Source organism: Sphaerodactylus townsendi, linkage group LG17, assembly GCF_021028975.2.
Source record: "Sphaerodactylus townsendi isolate TG3544 linkage group LG17, MPM_Stown_v2.3, whole genome shotgun sequence".
NCBI lineage: Eukaryota > Metazoa > Chordata > Lepidosauria > Squamata > Sphaerodactylidae > Sphaerodactylus > Sphaerodactylus townsendi.
Genome location: NC_059441.1, coordinates 17,336,966 through 17,350,943, shown reverse-complemented (window position 1 = coordinate 17,350,943; position 13,978 = coordinate 17,336,966). Strand labels below are relative to the sequence as shown.

At 47.6% G+C, this 13,978-nt stretch overlaps 1 protein-coding gene across 1 annotated transcript in view; it reads right to left on the bottom strand.

Annotated features, from left to right (window-relative positions):
• The window catches only part of GALK2 (galactokinase 2), a 91,628-nt gene that overhangs the window by 66,521 nt on the left and 11,129 nt on the right, over positions 1-13,978 (bottom strand). Inside the window, 1 exon segment of the mRNA XM_048481803.1 lies at positions 10,509-10,655. Coding sequence (XP_048337760.1) covers positions 10,509-10,655 — 147 coding nt within the window.

Genomic DNA, 13,978 nt, shown 5'->3' with positions numbered 1-13,978 from the left:
GCGAGCGCAGGTGTTGGACTCGATGGTTAGCGACCCGTCTTGGTGACAAGGAAAAGCCAACCCGAGGGTTTGGGCAGCGGAGTCCCCAGTGAGCTCATAGAATATCTGATGAATGAGGCATTCCTTGAAGGGAGCTCCAACAGACTCAGCTAGGAAGTCTCAGGTACTTTACAGGCAGGGGCAGGCAGAACTTAGCAGGCCTCCCGACTCCAGAGTACCCAGGCAGAAAGATGAAGGCGTTGGCAGCTGACAGCAAACTGCTCCCAGATATTTGGTCTGGTGAAAGCTTGCCTGCCAGGGGTGGCGATGCATACATCGGCAGGAGAGGAGGCAGCATGAAACGAGCAAAGGATGGTGAATTACCGCTGAGTTGGTGGTGATGATACATGAAGCTGCCAGAGGTTCTCCGGGTGTCGAGGGTGGTCTTGCTGGCGCAGCGGCGCTAGAACACAGCTGGTGAGTGTATGGCGTCTCCCAGGTCATTGGGTCTTTAGGCGTTGGCGTGGCCGTTCCTACTGGGATGGTAGGGATCCCTCTAGAGATCGTTCCATCTCGGGATGGGGAATTTGGTTTCCCTCTGGCCGCCATTCCATGGATTTAGCCTGTCATAGTCGGAGTCCACGGGAACCTGTAGGAAGAGGGACTAGTACACCTTCCCGGAGTTGCAGGGGGGGGGGGGCGGGTCCCATCCAGGCTCAGTTCTAGAGGCGGATGGCGGGAGGGTGGGACTCAGTTAGTGTTTAGATTTAATGTAGGAAGGAAAGGCTTGTTTGCAGCCTAGCAGAAGGTTGCTTTTAATGCAACTCCCCTCCTGGGGAGGCATACCACTCCCTCTTTCTTTAGTTGTTTGACAGGAGGGCAGGAGGTAGAAGGCGACCCTGGTGGGAATTAGCTTCAAGAGCGTCATCAAGAGTGCGTCAAAGGCTGAGGTCGAGCCTGAGGGGCAAATCCTAGAGTTGTGGGTATACATGCTTAATCAGCAACACAAGGGGCTTTGGAAGCACCTTTTTGGGGATGGAGTGCATCGAGGGAATGAAGCAATCAGACAATTAGAGGCAAATTCCTGCACACACAAAGGAGAAAGGGGTTTCTTTACTAGGGGTTACTTACGTATGGTGGCTAATACAGGAAGCTGGATGGTGCTAAATTTTGTGGTCGAATTATCTTGGGAACTGCCGTCCTTGGGGCAGCTCCTTAAAGTGACCCACCGATGGCCTTCAGCCTTTAACATGGTATTGATAGAAGCTGCCAGGCTGGGCAACTCCATAACTAAGCAGGTTTGGGTATTAGGCATATAATGGCGGCAGCCTTTTTAAATGGGGCCTGTCCTGACAGATTTTCTTGGTATCAGGGGCAGACCCAGATTTTAATCCAGGGAGGCCAGTCAGCCAATCCCTCCCTTTTACTGATGAAAAAAACAGAAGGAGAAGGGGAGGAAACAGATTTCCCCTGTGGAAATTAGGAGCAACAGGAGCGATTGGAATCAATGATCCGTGTGACTTTACCATCAGACCAGAGTCGTTTTAACCACAGCTCATGAGGTCTCTTCCCCAGAGATTGACATGGATGTCTAGAGCGATGGGGCCGGACTGTGAGCTACGCTTCGAGTCCCTGGGCTGTTATTGACCGTGGCTGAGCCCGGATGCTCCGTCTAAGCGGTTTGTCTCACACAGATGCGAACTGGCAAGCCTCGGTGGAAGCCACTGGGTCAGACCCACTTTCGGCTGCTCTGATGGCCGGTAACATCCAAGCAGTGTCCTGAGCCTTGAACTACATCCCTTCACCGTGACTCCAGATATGGGCGGGAGCTCCCGATGGAATAATCTCCACCACTGCGGCGGTGGGTGTAGAGCTCGCCATGTTGGCTGCTGCTGGGGCACAAGTAGCCTTTATTATAGATTCGACGGAGCAGCGCATCAGAGCAAGAAGAATCAGCTGGCTGCCCAGCTGGCTCAGCGGGCAGCTCCTGTGGGATGTTTGTGAACCTGGAGGTGGATGGGTCCTTAGTGCGTGGAGTCGATCACTCAGGGGCGATAGACAGTCCCACATTCAGCGGCAGAGGCCTTTAGCAGCACCAGCCCAATTGTCAGTAGGGATGGGCTCGTCATACTGGGTTAGAGGCTGACAAGAACCTCGTGGGGGGGGAACAAGGAGATGGGCTGGGTGCATCGCGAGGCGAGATGCCACGAGGGGTGGTTTGGCAGGGGAGCCTTGGCGTTTGGGTCTGCTCTGAGCTCTCCCTCCTTGGTCCTGGGCTGGGGGGGAGGCGCCCGAGCGGGGAGTTTCCCGACAGACAGTCCCGTTTTTCTCCAATGAAGCCCTTCACAGCAGCGATGGGCACCGGGTTTTAGGTGGCCTTCTCCTCCCTGAGGGGGGACCCTCCTCCATGGGGTTGTAGAGCCCCCACCCGAGACTGCCTACACTCCCTTGAGTGTCGGGTCTACCCATGGTTAAAGCAGTCATCCTGAGACTGTCTCCCGGTGGAAGTGCTGTGAGGAGGCTAGCAGTGAAGCCGAGGAGGACCCAATGTCCATAGCAAGCCTTAAGCATGTCAGCCAGTTCAGGATTTTTACCCAGGCCCGTGATTGCCCTACGGCCTCCATGGAGCGTTCTCCTTTGCGAGGCATAGGGGCTTCGTTTGGAGCCTCCTCGCTATCTATACCACCTGCCTCTTGGCTTCCTGGAGTCCTTCACAAATTCAACTATAGGAGCTCTTGGGGTTTTGCGGATGGAGGAGAAACTCTGGGTTGGCTGGCGGCATTGGGGATGATAAATGCCTTATAGAAACACTCAGAAGGCGACCGTAAGAATTGGCCTCAGGCAGGACAATCTGATCGTTGGGATTGTAAAAGCATGAAACCTACCGTAAAGCTGGCTGGCCGGTGTAGAGAGCGCCGCCAGAATTCTTTTCTCTGTTGAAGCACTGCTGTGCCGGAACTCACTTTCCCAGACCACAAGTGGCTGGGGGCTCAGGGCATGCGAAGGTGGTCTTCCCAGTCATCTCTGGGACCATTAGGTGGTTCCTTGCGATGGCCTCCAGCATGCCTCTCCGTAGGAGACTAGTGGCTCCCTACGTCCCGCATTTAGCTTTCTGTGAACTTCGGTAGGATGTTATAGCTTAGAAGTGATTTCGACAACCCGCCGGATGACGCCATTCTCCCCCTCGAGTATCTGGCAAAGTGGATGGGGCACAATGCAAGAATATGACATCGTCTTCCGTCCAAAGGGTTTCTTTCTTCTGCAGATGGAAGTGGCTAATACGTTCTGCGAGGAGAGTTTTGAAACCAGCATCTGATACATTAGGCTAATGAGGAGGTCACAGTGGCCGAGGAAAATGAAGACAGGGGAGGCTGACTGAGCAGGAGAGTTGAAATGGGTGAAAGGAGGCCGAGGGCAGAAGGAGGGACAGAAGCGTCCAATTTGAGTGGATAGAGAAAATTCGGGGTTGAAATTGAGAAGATTGAAAGATCCGAAGGCCACCACAGCAAAGGGGCCGATGAGTCTGCAGGCTGATGGCGACAAAAGCATCTCCCACGTCAGTAGCAGCTGAACATCGGCGAGGCTCTGTCTTGAAAAATTAAGCCGATGTTTTCCCAGTCCCTTAAGATTCCAATGTCCCCTCTGGGTACCATGGACACTGAGCTAATCCTCCCTCAGCCAATTGCGCCCAGCTCAACCTCTTGGGGACCCTGCCACATTTCCGTTAGCAGCTTTCAGTTCGTCAAGCGATGCTTGTCACCAAGCCCTGCTTTTACCAAGCTCCCATACTCACCGGTGTTCCGTCGGACTGAGAGTGTCCTAGGGCCGATGTCTCTGGATCGCCCGATCAGGACAGGCCGATACCAGAAGCAGTGGTCCCTGGATCGCCCGATCAGCGGGACTTCGGTATCCTTGTCCCTTCCCAGGCTGACGGTGAGCAGGGTGGAGGTTGAGGATTCCGGGTTCGGCACCAGCTTGTAAAGATGCGACCCAGGTCAGCCCCGGTAAGAGCGAGCGAGGCGGAGATAGCATCTGGTGGGAGATGGCCAGCAGCGGAGACCCGGAGGTCGTGTTCCTACTTGAGTCTCCGTCTGCGGTTCTGGCACCTTTGTGTTACTCTATAGTGTAGGAGGGAGGACTGGGGGGGAGTTCAGGAGGCGGGAGAATTAGGAGAGATCATCATGTGATACATGATCTCATCTATTTCACGATCACGAGGAGAAGGGCTGATACTGGCGTCTGAGCCTAATCCCTCACCTGGGGGCAAGACCAGCTGTCCCTAAGCCCGGTGAATTGAGCCAGACAGTTCCACGACCAGTGACTCATGGGGGGGGATGAGGAGTGGGGTGCGTCGACAGCAAGGAGCCGCTAGGTCCGTTGGCGTCCCAACGTTCTACTACGGCACTGCTGGGTCGGCAGTGCACTACTACACAGCTCTCATTGTGTTCATTGACCTTTTAATGTTTATTGATGAATTACTTCTATTTATATTTTTTTGGATATTTTAGTTGAACATTTGTTTAGTGCTGTGGGTTTCAATTGCTCAATTTGAGATGGGGTTAAACTGTGAGCATGCGACAGAAAAGCTTTAAGTAAATAAAAACAATCACAACAACCATAGCTTGTCTGTCCTGTAATATACATAAATAGGAGATTTCCAGTCCAATCCAGGCAAGGTTACAGCATTCGGCTACCACACAGGTCGTTGCAGAGTGCTCTGCAAACCACTTGGTGAGAAATAAACAGAGCTAAATTTAATAACTTGTTAATAGCCCAGGGATTTTCTCTGTGCCGGGAAGACAAGTACGGAATCTTTGATAAACACTACCATTTAAAGGCTGCATGTCCGTTAATAGACAAGCATCTTGGCTTTAAAACCACATCAACACAGGCACACAATAGCTATCCTACACACTCACAGTGGTGTAAATTCCAGATGGTTAGTCGCAGTGGTCTGTGACGGTGAAATAAAAACAAATCTTCCAATCTCTAAGGTGCCACAGGACTCCTGTTTTATTTTGCTCATGCTGGTGTGCTCAGTCACTACACTGAGATTGGGGGAGTTATTTGAAATGAAACATGTTGGGCAATTTAAAGTATAAGAAATGTCTTTGAGGATGCTTCCAAATTCTGGTTAGGAGCAGCAGTGGCGTAGGAGGTTAAGAGCTCGTGTATCTAATCTGGAGGAACCGGGTTTGATTCCCAGCTCTGCCGCCTGAGCTGTGGAGGCTCATCTGGGGAATTCAGATTAGCCTGTACACTCCCACACATGCCAGCTGGGTGACCTTGGGCTAGTCACAGCTTCTTGGAGCTCTCTCAGCCCCACCTACCTCACAGGGTGTTTGTTGTGAGGGCGGGAAGGGCAAGGAGATTGTAAGCCCCTTTGAGTCTCCTGCAGGAGAGAAAGGGGGAGATATAAATCCAAACTCTTCTTCTTCTTCTTTCTTTGCAAATAGGGGTTGTTGGTGTAACAAAATAATGTCCCTTAGAATCAAAGCTGTCCTAAGCTGAATTGGTCCCAAAAGGGCAGACTGAAAATTGAACGAATGAATAAATAAATAAAATTATGAAATCTTGAAATGGCCTTTCCATAATTCAGCTTCTTCAGCCTATTCGATGAAGGCTGCCAAGCCTTCATTATGCGTGTTGATTTGGGGAGAGAAGATTAAATTGACTACATGTCACCCATTCAACCAATTCCCCCTTTTCCCCAGAGGAACTGGCAATTAAATCTAGATACTCCACGATTCCACTATCTTTTGCTTATTTCTACTTTTGAAAAAATAATTTTAAAAATCCCTGATCTGATGACATGAGGATTCTGTATGTGAGAGGTGCATTACAATGACCAAAGAGGTGAATAGAGTAATGTAGTCCACAAGTCAAAACTAGTGTGTAATATCGTCTATCATTCTAAAACAAAGCTAATACACAACCCTGCAACTTAACAGGATGCATAATTATCAAACTATAATTCAGATTAGCCTGTACACTCCCACACGTACCAGCTGGGTGACCTTGGGCTAGTCACAGCTTCTCGGAGCTCTCTCAGCCCCACCTACCTCACAGGGTGTTTGTTGTGAGGGGGGAAGGGCAAGGAGATTGTAAACCCCTTTGAGTCTCCTGCAGGAGAGAAAGGGGGCTATAAATCCAAACTCTTCTTCTTCTTTATTTAACACAACTTATTCTCACAAAGGTATTCTTAGGATTAAGTTTCTTATATAAATTAACTGGAATGGTTGTGTCTCTTTCTGCTGGAATTAGATCACTTGTTAGATTAAGTCCACCTGAGATATTACCATTTTTGTCCTTGGCTTCATGACAAGGCTGTGGGCTATTTGTTGTTGCTGTTTTCCAAGCTGCCTACGTGGAAACTCTCTAACTGCCTTTTTCTAAAAATGTAACTAAACATTACACGAATGGAAGACCTCAACATTTCACTTTTATGTCTGCTAAAATATTTTTTTTTTGTTTTTCTGGACTAAGTTTACAACAGGCAGTAAACATGAACTTAGCTGCTCAGTTGTTGGAAAAATAAGCACTGGGTGAGGGGACCGACCTCAGAGCTGCAGGACTTAGTTTTGACATATGCTGTGAAATGTGCCTGGTCAAACTGTCCCAATGAAATTGTCAGTTTTCAAGTGGCCCTCAAACAGAGGCATAGCAGGGGGGGAAACGCCCGGAGCACTGGTGCGTCCTCAGCTCCCGTCCTGCCCTGGAATGCCCCGCCCTGAAACGCCCTCATCACACCCCCACAGGGGCGTGCGCTGGTGCGTCGCGCACCCCTTCCCCCCAGAGCTACGCCTCTGCCCTCAAAGACTTCTTGGACTCGAACTGTCTCTTGTATGAAATGGGGCACAGCATTCCAGTTCCAAACAAGCAGAACGAGATCTTCTCAAACCCTGGGAAATCTGTTGGTTATTTTCACATTTATAGAAAAAAACACACACCTAAAATCCAAAATCCTATAATCACTAAACATTGCTATTGTTAGTATCTCGTGTTATTTTAGAGTAGCATTTTTTTGGGATCTTGCAATGAGCTCTTTCAGAAGGCTGACTCCTAGGGCCCCTCCGCACAGCAGAGGCAACTAGGGTTCGACTCGTGTCTTCGGAAATCGTTACCTGAGCTCGACTCCTCTGTTACTCCGCACAGCAGCTGACTCGTGTCTCCAGAGCCGAGTTTAGAGGGCGGGATTACCTCCTCGCGTCTTCGATGCTCCTCATTCCCGATTGGCTGCTGTTCTATGGCAGGAAACGTGCGTGTGCGTCCTTTTTTCCCCGTTTACTGACGTAGGAGCTACGTAGAAGGATTTTTTAAAAAGCTCGCTTCTCACTGCCGCCACAAGTCTCCCGTTCTGCGCATGGCCGAAAATACTGCACTGTGATTGGCTGGCTGGCAGAGTCGAGGCGAGGGAGATTCCGCACTCCACCGGCTTCAGCTTGAGTGCAACCTGAGTTCGCCAGGAAGTTGCACCTCCCAGTCGAACTCGAAAATTTAACAGTGAGAGGGAGGTGAGCCGAGACAGACACGAGTCCAACGCTATGGCTGTGCGGAGTACCCGGGTCGGACTTATGTCGAACTAAGGTCGAATCCTACAGTGCGGAGGGGCCCCTAGCTTTCCATTGTGCTACCAGGACTATTAGAAAAACATCAACTTTCAAAGTCGATGTCTGATAGCGTTAATCTGTGGTCAGAGAGAGACAAATGAGGCAACAAATTAAAGCACAGATTAAATCTGTTTCAGGAAAAAGTGGATTTACTATTTCATCTCCAAGGTAAGATAAAAGCCATACTCTTTGAAACATTCACCACGACGAGTTGCAAATGCTGTTTACTGAAACAACACATCTCTTAACTATGAGCTTACAAACATTCCAACTGACAGAGAGAACCTCTTCACAGTTTCCAGAACTGCAGAGTTGAATGTATTTGGCCCAGGAGAAACGTCTCCCATTTCCTCTTATTTATCCTCAAAGTTCCTCCATGGGTTCACACTTTCAGGAGCAGCAGTGGCGTAGGAGGTTAAGAGCTCATGTATCTAATCTGGAGGAACCGGGTTTGATTCTCCGCTCTGCCGCCTGAGCTGTGGAGGCCTATCTGGGGAATTCAGATTAGCCTGTGCACTCCCACACACGCCAACTGGGTGACCTTGGGCTAGTCACAGCTTCTCGGAGCTCTCTCAGCCCCACCTACCTCACAGGGTGTTTGTTGTGAGGGGGGAAGGGCAAGGAGATTGTAAGCCCCTTTGAGTCTCCTGCAGGAGAGAAAGGGGGGATATAAATCCAAACTCTTCTTTTTCATATTTTAATAGTGAGTTCTCAACATCTACTCTTTTGTTCAGTCCGTAATGTTACACACAACAGAAAGTGAGAACTGGCTTTAGGGATGGTGATAGGACAATGAAGACAACATGCCAAGACAGACAAACTCAGCTACCCAGCAGGCTGATTTCTTGCTATTTTTCTGAAAGTTTTCCTAGGACATTTTGGAGGTCGTTTGAGAAGCTACAGCAATGATGACGAACAGAAAGTCTGGAGAGGAGATGAATGAGAAAGAACAATTGTGGGGTAATGAAGAGAGAGGTGGAAAAGCCAGAGAAGGGAAGAGAAATGAAGGCAGGAATGAAAAGCAAGCATCCTCTATATCATTTTGACACCTATCTGTTCCATCTATGAAGTTTCAAAAGCAGTTCTCTGTGCATTTAGATTGTATTTTTGCAAAAGGTCCAAGCCACTTTTTATAGATTATCTCAAGCTACTTAAGGAAAGTGGTACACAGCAGAGGCGTAGCTCCAAGGGGATGGGGGGTGCGCAACGCACTTGGCACGCGCCCCTGTGGGGGTGTGGTGAGGGCATTCTGGGGGGGCGGAACAGGGTGGAGGATGCACTGGTGTACCAGGCGCTTTCCCCCCTTGCTACACCTCTGGTACACACATGTGTACAGTTCTTGACAACAGCTCTGAAAGACAGACCAAAGTCGTAATTGCTGTATTACAAAACAAGGCTATGTGGAGAGATACCAACTTGCCTAAAGCTGTCTAAAGTTCATATGCAAAGTGAACCCTTCCTTATTCACAGCTCACTTTTCAAACACTAGCTGGAGAATGTCTCCGGTACTGCAACTGGTTAGCACTGAACATCTGGCTGGAGAGGTCCCAATATTTTCTCTACATCATGGTGTGTGTAATGGCATTTTTAAAAAAAATATTGCAGGCAAATTGAGACAATATGTTGTTACAGACTTCTAAACAGATTAATCAGAGACAACATAAACTGCTTTCTGGATTTACTTTTAACGGCAACAAGTATGCTGCTGTTTTTTAAAAAAAAATAAGATAGAGCCAATGTTGAATTTTTTTAGTAGTACTGTGCAATGCTTTTTTGCTTTTGAATTCTTGCTGCTTTCCAGTTAGGTTACTGAAACATAACACAGAGAAAATGACCTGTAATCACCTTTGTTTTTAAATTGAAGTAGGATTCCATGCCTTTTCCAGAAATCCTTATAATAATTTAACTCTCTTCCATACTCTAAGGGAGAGTTTGTTTAACTCTCCCTTAGAGTATGGAAGAGAGTTAAATTATTATAAGGATTTCTGGAAAAGGCATGGAATCCTCCAGAGAATCAAACAGCACTTTCAAGTCACAGTGCACGGCTTCATTAACACTGAAGGGTTTCGGACCAAGTTCTGGGATGTCTAGATTTTGCTAATCCTTTCGATTTCTTTTTCTCCTCCATAAACAGAAGAACTGGAAAGGAAAGCTAAAATTATATTCTGCTCTGTAATCTGAAATCAAAACTGTGTACACTGCTGGAGCTTTTGCTAACAGTAGAGGTAATGAAGTACGTCTTCAGGCAGAGAATATATTTTCGTAAGTGGAGGCATTTCGGTAAATACTGCTTTGTCATAGTATCTTATGAAGTAATGTAGCCTCCAATTAGATACTGTCCGATCTGGTAATCACTGTGCCCATGGTAGAATATTTATTTTATAAAAACCAGCTCTGTTATCAGCTATGATCTCAACAAGCGCAAGAGATTTTCACAGATTTTCAAGACATACGAATATGCCAGCTCTACAGAAGAGAATTCCATTTGGAAATGTAGTCCATGCACTTCCATTTATGTACGGCTAGGGTTGGCCTGTAAAGACCAGAGTTTGCCCAGATGTAGTGGGCTGAAATACAATTTTTCAACATTGCAGTTTTTTAGTCAGCAACTTTTTCCTCATCGGGCAAAAACCCTGCTAAAATACATCCAAAAATACTGCTCCGTTGTGCAGTGAGACAACAATTCCGACTTTAATGTTTGTTTACATTAGCAACTTTTAACATGTGTTTTCACATAAAGCGCTTTTCTTCCTGTCTGGCCCCTTCTGCACACACAAAATAATGCATTTTCAAACCACTTTCACAACTGTTTGCAAGTGGATTTTGCTATTCCACACAGCTTCAAAGAGCACTGAAAGCAGTTTGAAAGTGCATTATTCTGCATGTGCGGAATGACCCATAGTCTACCTTACTTTTTACCTTTGGAAGAGTTTTTCCATTTGCCAGAAGTGTCACCAGTCCTGCGCAGCAGACCAAAGCACTGGAACTAGACAGACCAGAACTTGCCGGGATGCTACCTTCTACTAGGCAATTCATTCCACTTGGGCAGTCAAGACTAAAATAGTCCTATCAGTAAGCAAACAAACAAACAAACAAACACATCAGGGAGGTACTGAAAAAAAGACCCGCTGACTTTTTTTCATTCTCAACATGAAACTAATTCTCACTTTATTGTTGCAGCAGGTTTAAAATGGAACGTATTGATTTTTTTCCCTGTTCTCAAAATTTCGTTTCATCCCATCTGTTGTTAGTCCCAATAGGAGTTCCAGCTGTCAGATCTTTCCATCCAATGTGGATGAAATTTCTTCCCACCCAAGGGATCATCATGGCCAGGTTCCGAAGAATTGGTCTCAATTTTATAGGCAATTTAAGGCAAAATACTATCAGGGGGAAAAAAAGACTTGTTTCCGTGCTCTTTGTTGTCTTTGATGATTGATTCCATCCTAATAATGCAAGAATTCCAGTAGGGATCCATAGTCCCCTCACATTTCATACTAAACGGATAAGTATATTTCTAAATGTGACGTTGTCCGCATTCTTTTGGTTACATTCACAAATCTTTCCTTTAATTGCCTATAAAACTGGGACCCATTCTCCTGTGAGGGCTACAGACCCTAAAAATGGGTCCAATCCGAATTAAAAAAAAAAAACAAAGACATTCAAGTAGAAAATGTGTTTCCTATTGAAACCAACAGAAACAAACAAAAAAAACCTTCCTGGGATTAGTTCATGCATTCTCATTTTTATTCGTTTTTATTTCAAAGCTAATGAAAACAAATGTGGCTTTCTCAGCTCGATGCTTTCTTCCCCCCCCCCCCCCCCCCGGTTCGTTTTGACATGAACGTACATCCCCAGTTTGGAACAGGAGCACATCAGCTCTGCATTTGCACTTGTGAAGTAATGTAATCTTAGGGGGCTAATTCCCAGAACCTCTGGCTATGAGTCACCATCGAGTTCTGATCAAAGGAGGCAACTGGCGGGCCTGGCTACGCCAGCAACAAAAGCTCTCAAGAACCATCAGCCAGAGCGAGTCGGGTAGCTATGCTCGATCTACGAAGGCTTCCAGGCCCAATCTTGCTTCCTGATCCCAAAAGAAGCGGCATGCTTGTTCCATTCGTTTTCACTTTGACTTTGCCTCCGTTCCCTCCTCATCCAATTGGGGTGGATAGTGGCAGCCACTTTCTAATGGAGCCACGCGCCCCCCCCCCCCAAGAATTGCATGTGTGAGAGGGTGATTCTTCCTCCCCCAGTCAGCACCTTCCAGCTTCCCCACTGGTCCCTGCCTCCCCCACTGTTGCTAATGGTACAGTCCATAGCATGGCTCCCTGCCCTCCCCCTCGTCACCACTGCCAACCCCCAGACTTGGTGTGGCTCCCAGAAAAGCTAGGATTGGGCAGAGCTGAGGCGGGAGCTATAGCAGTTCAGCCAATGAAGAAGGCATTGGGTAGGCTGGGGGTGCCACTGAGATGAAGCTGCGGTTGGGAGGGATGGAATGGGGCAAGGATCCATGCCAGGCTTGGGTTCTGGAGGGTCTTCTCCTCCCACCCCCCAGCCAGGGTTCCCACGTGAAGTGCTGCTGTCTGGCTACATCATTGCTCCAACAGAAAAGTATTCTCTGCCTATGCACAGACAACACTCCTATGTTTGGAGGGATTTAGCCCCACCATTTGGAGGGATTTAACCACCCCGATTTAACAGGTTTTTAGATTTTTCTGAAAGCCAGGGAGAAGCCAAGTTTGTAAGAAAAACCGTCTGCACTCCATCTAGCCCCAATCTGTGGATTTAAGTATCTGCAGATCAGGGTACAGTTGGCTATGAGATACATTACACTGATGTATGGCATTTATCTGTCACATTTTGATAATGTCCTTTCTCCAAAGAGCTACGGCAGTGTACGCAGTACTCCTGTCATGCATTTTATATTCACAGTAATCCTGAAGAGATATATTAGGTTTAAAGATTGTGACCGGTCCAAGTTCACACAGCGAACTTCACAGCTGAACTTCGCTGTTTTGCCTGTTCCTCATTTTTGCATGCTAATAGTTAGACACAATGGTTTTGGGATTTATATCCCACCCATAAACTTCCCCTAGTCTGAAAAACATCTTTGGCTGACCGCATGTGACATTTTGGGGAATCTTGGCTTTTTTGTTAGAGATTGCTGGCCCCAACCACTCGCCTGCTGATCTTACACTAGGAGACTAGGATTTATAAGAATTACTTTATAGCAGCGGTTCTCAACCTGTGGGTCGCGACCCCTTTGGGGGTCGAACGACCCTTTCACAGGGGTCGCCTAAGACCATCAGAAAACACATATTTCCGATGGTCTTAGGAACCGAGACACAAATAATTTTATGGCCCATAATTTTATGGGTCACCACAATACGAGGAACTGTATTAAAGGGTCGCGGCATTAGGAAGGTGGAGAACCACTGCTTTATAGGGTAAACCTAAACTGGATTTGTCCCATTTAAACCAATAGGACTAACTTAACTTACGGCTCTACAATAAAGTTGACTTGACTTGACTAACTCAGCTTAAGGGTGTGTGCTCCAGTTTCCATAATGTTTTGTTTGCTTTTTCATACATGGTTGTCAGGTCTGGCTCACGCTGTGCCTGGCATCACACTGTGCCTAGAGCCAAGACCACACCGGCACGTTGTTATCTGGGGCCTGAAGACCTTGCTGTTTTTCTGTTGCCTGCTTGTAACTAGTAATGCAAAACTTCCCCCTCTCGCCCATTTCCTGGAGAAGGGAGTATGTCTGATGCTGGCCTTGGGCTTATCCAGAAGAAGAAGAAGGAGGAGGAGGAGGAGGAGGAGGAGGAGGAGGAGGAGGAGGAGTTTGGCTTACAATCTCCTTGCCCTTCCCCCCTCACAACAAACACCCTGTGAAGTAGGTGGGGCTGAGAGAGCTCCGAGAAGCTGTGACTAGCCCAAGGTCACCCAGCTGGCGTATGTGGGAGTCCACAGGCTAATCTGAATTCCCCAGATAAGCCTCCACAGCTCAAGCAGCAGAGCTGGGAATCAAACCTGGTTCCTCCAGATTAGAACATAACAACATAAGAAAAGAGCCTGCTGGATCAGACCAGAGTCCATCTAGTCTAGCACTCTGCTACTCGCAGTGGCCTTTGGGAGCTCACGTGCAGGAGGTGAAAGCAATGGCCTTCTGCTGCTGCTGCTCCCGAGCACCTGGTCTGCTAAGGCCTTTGCAATCTCAAATCAAGGAGGATCAAGATTGGTAGCCATAGATCGACTTCATCAATCTGCCCAAGCCCCTTTGAAAGCTATTCTGTATTCACGCTAACCTTTTCTTATGTGGGCTATTATGGGAATGGATGGGAGGGGGGAACACCTAAAAGGGTAATGTTTGGAGATATATACTAGCTGT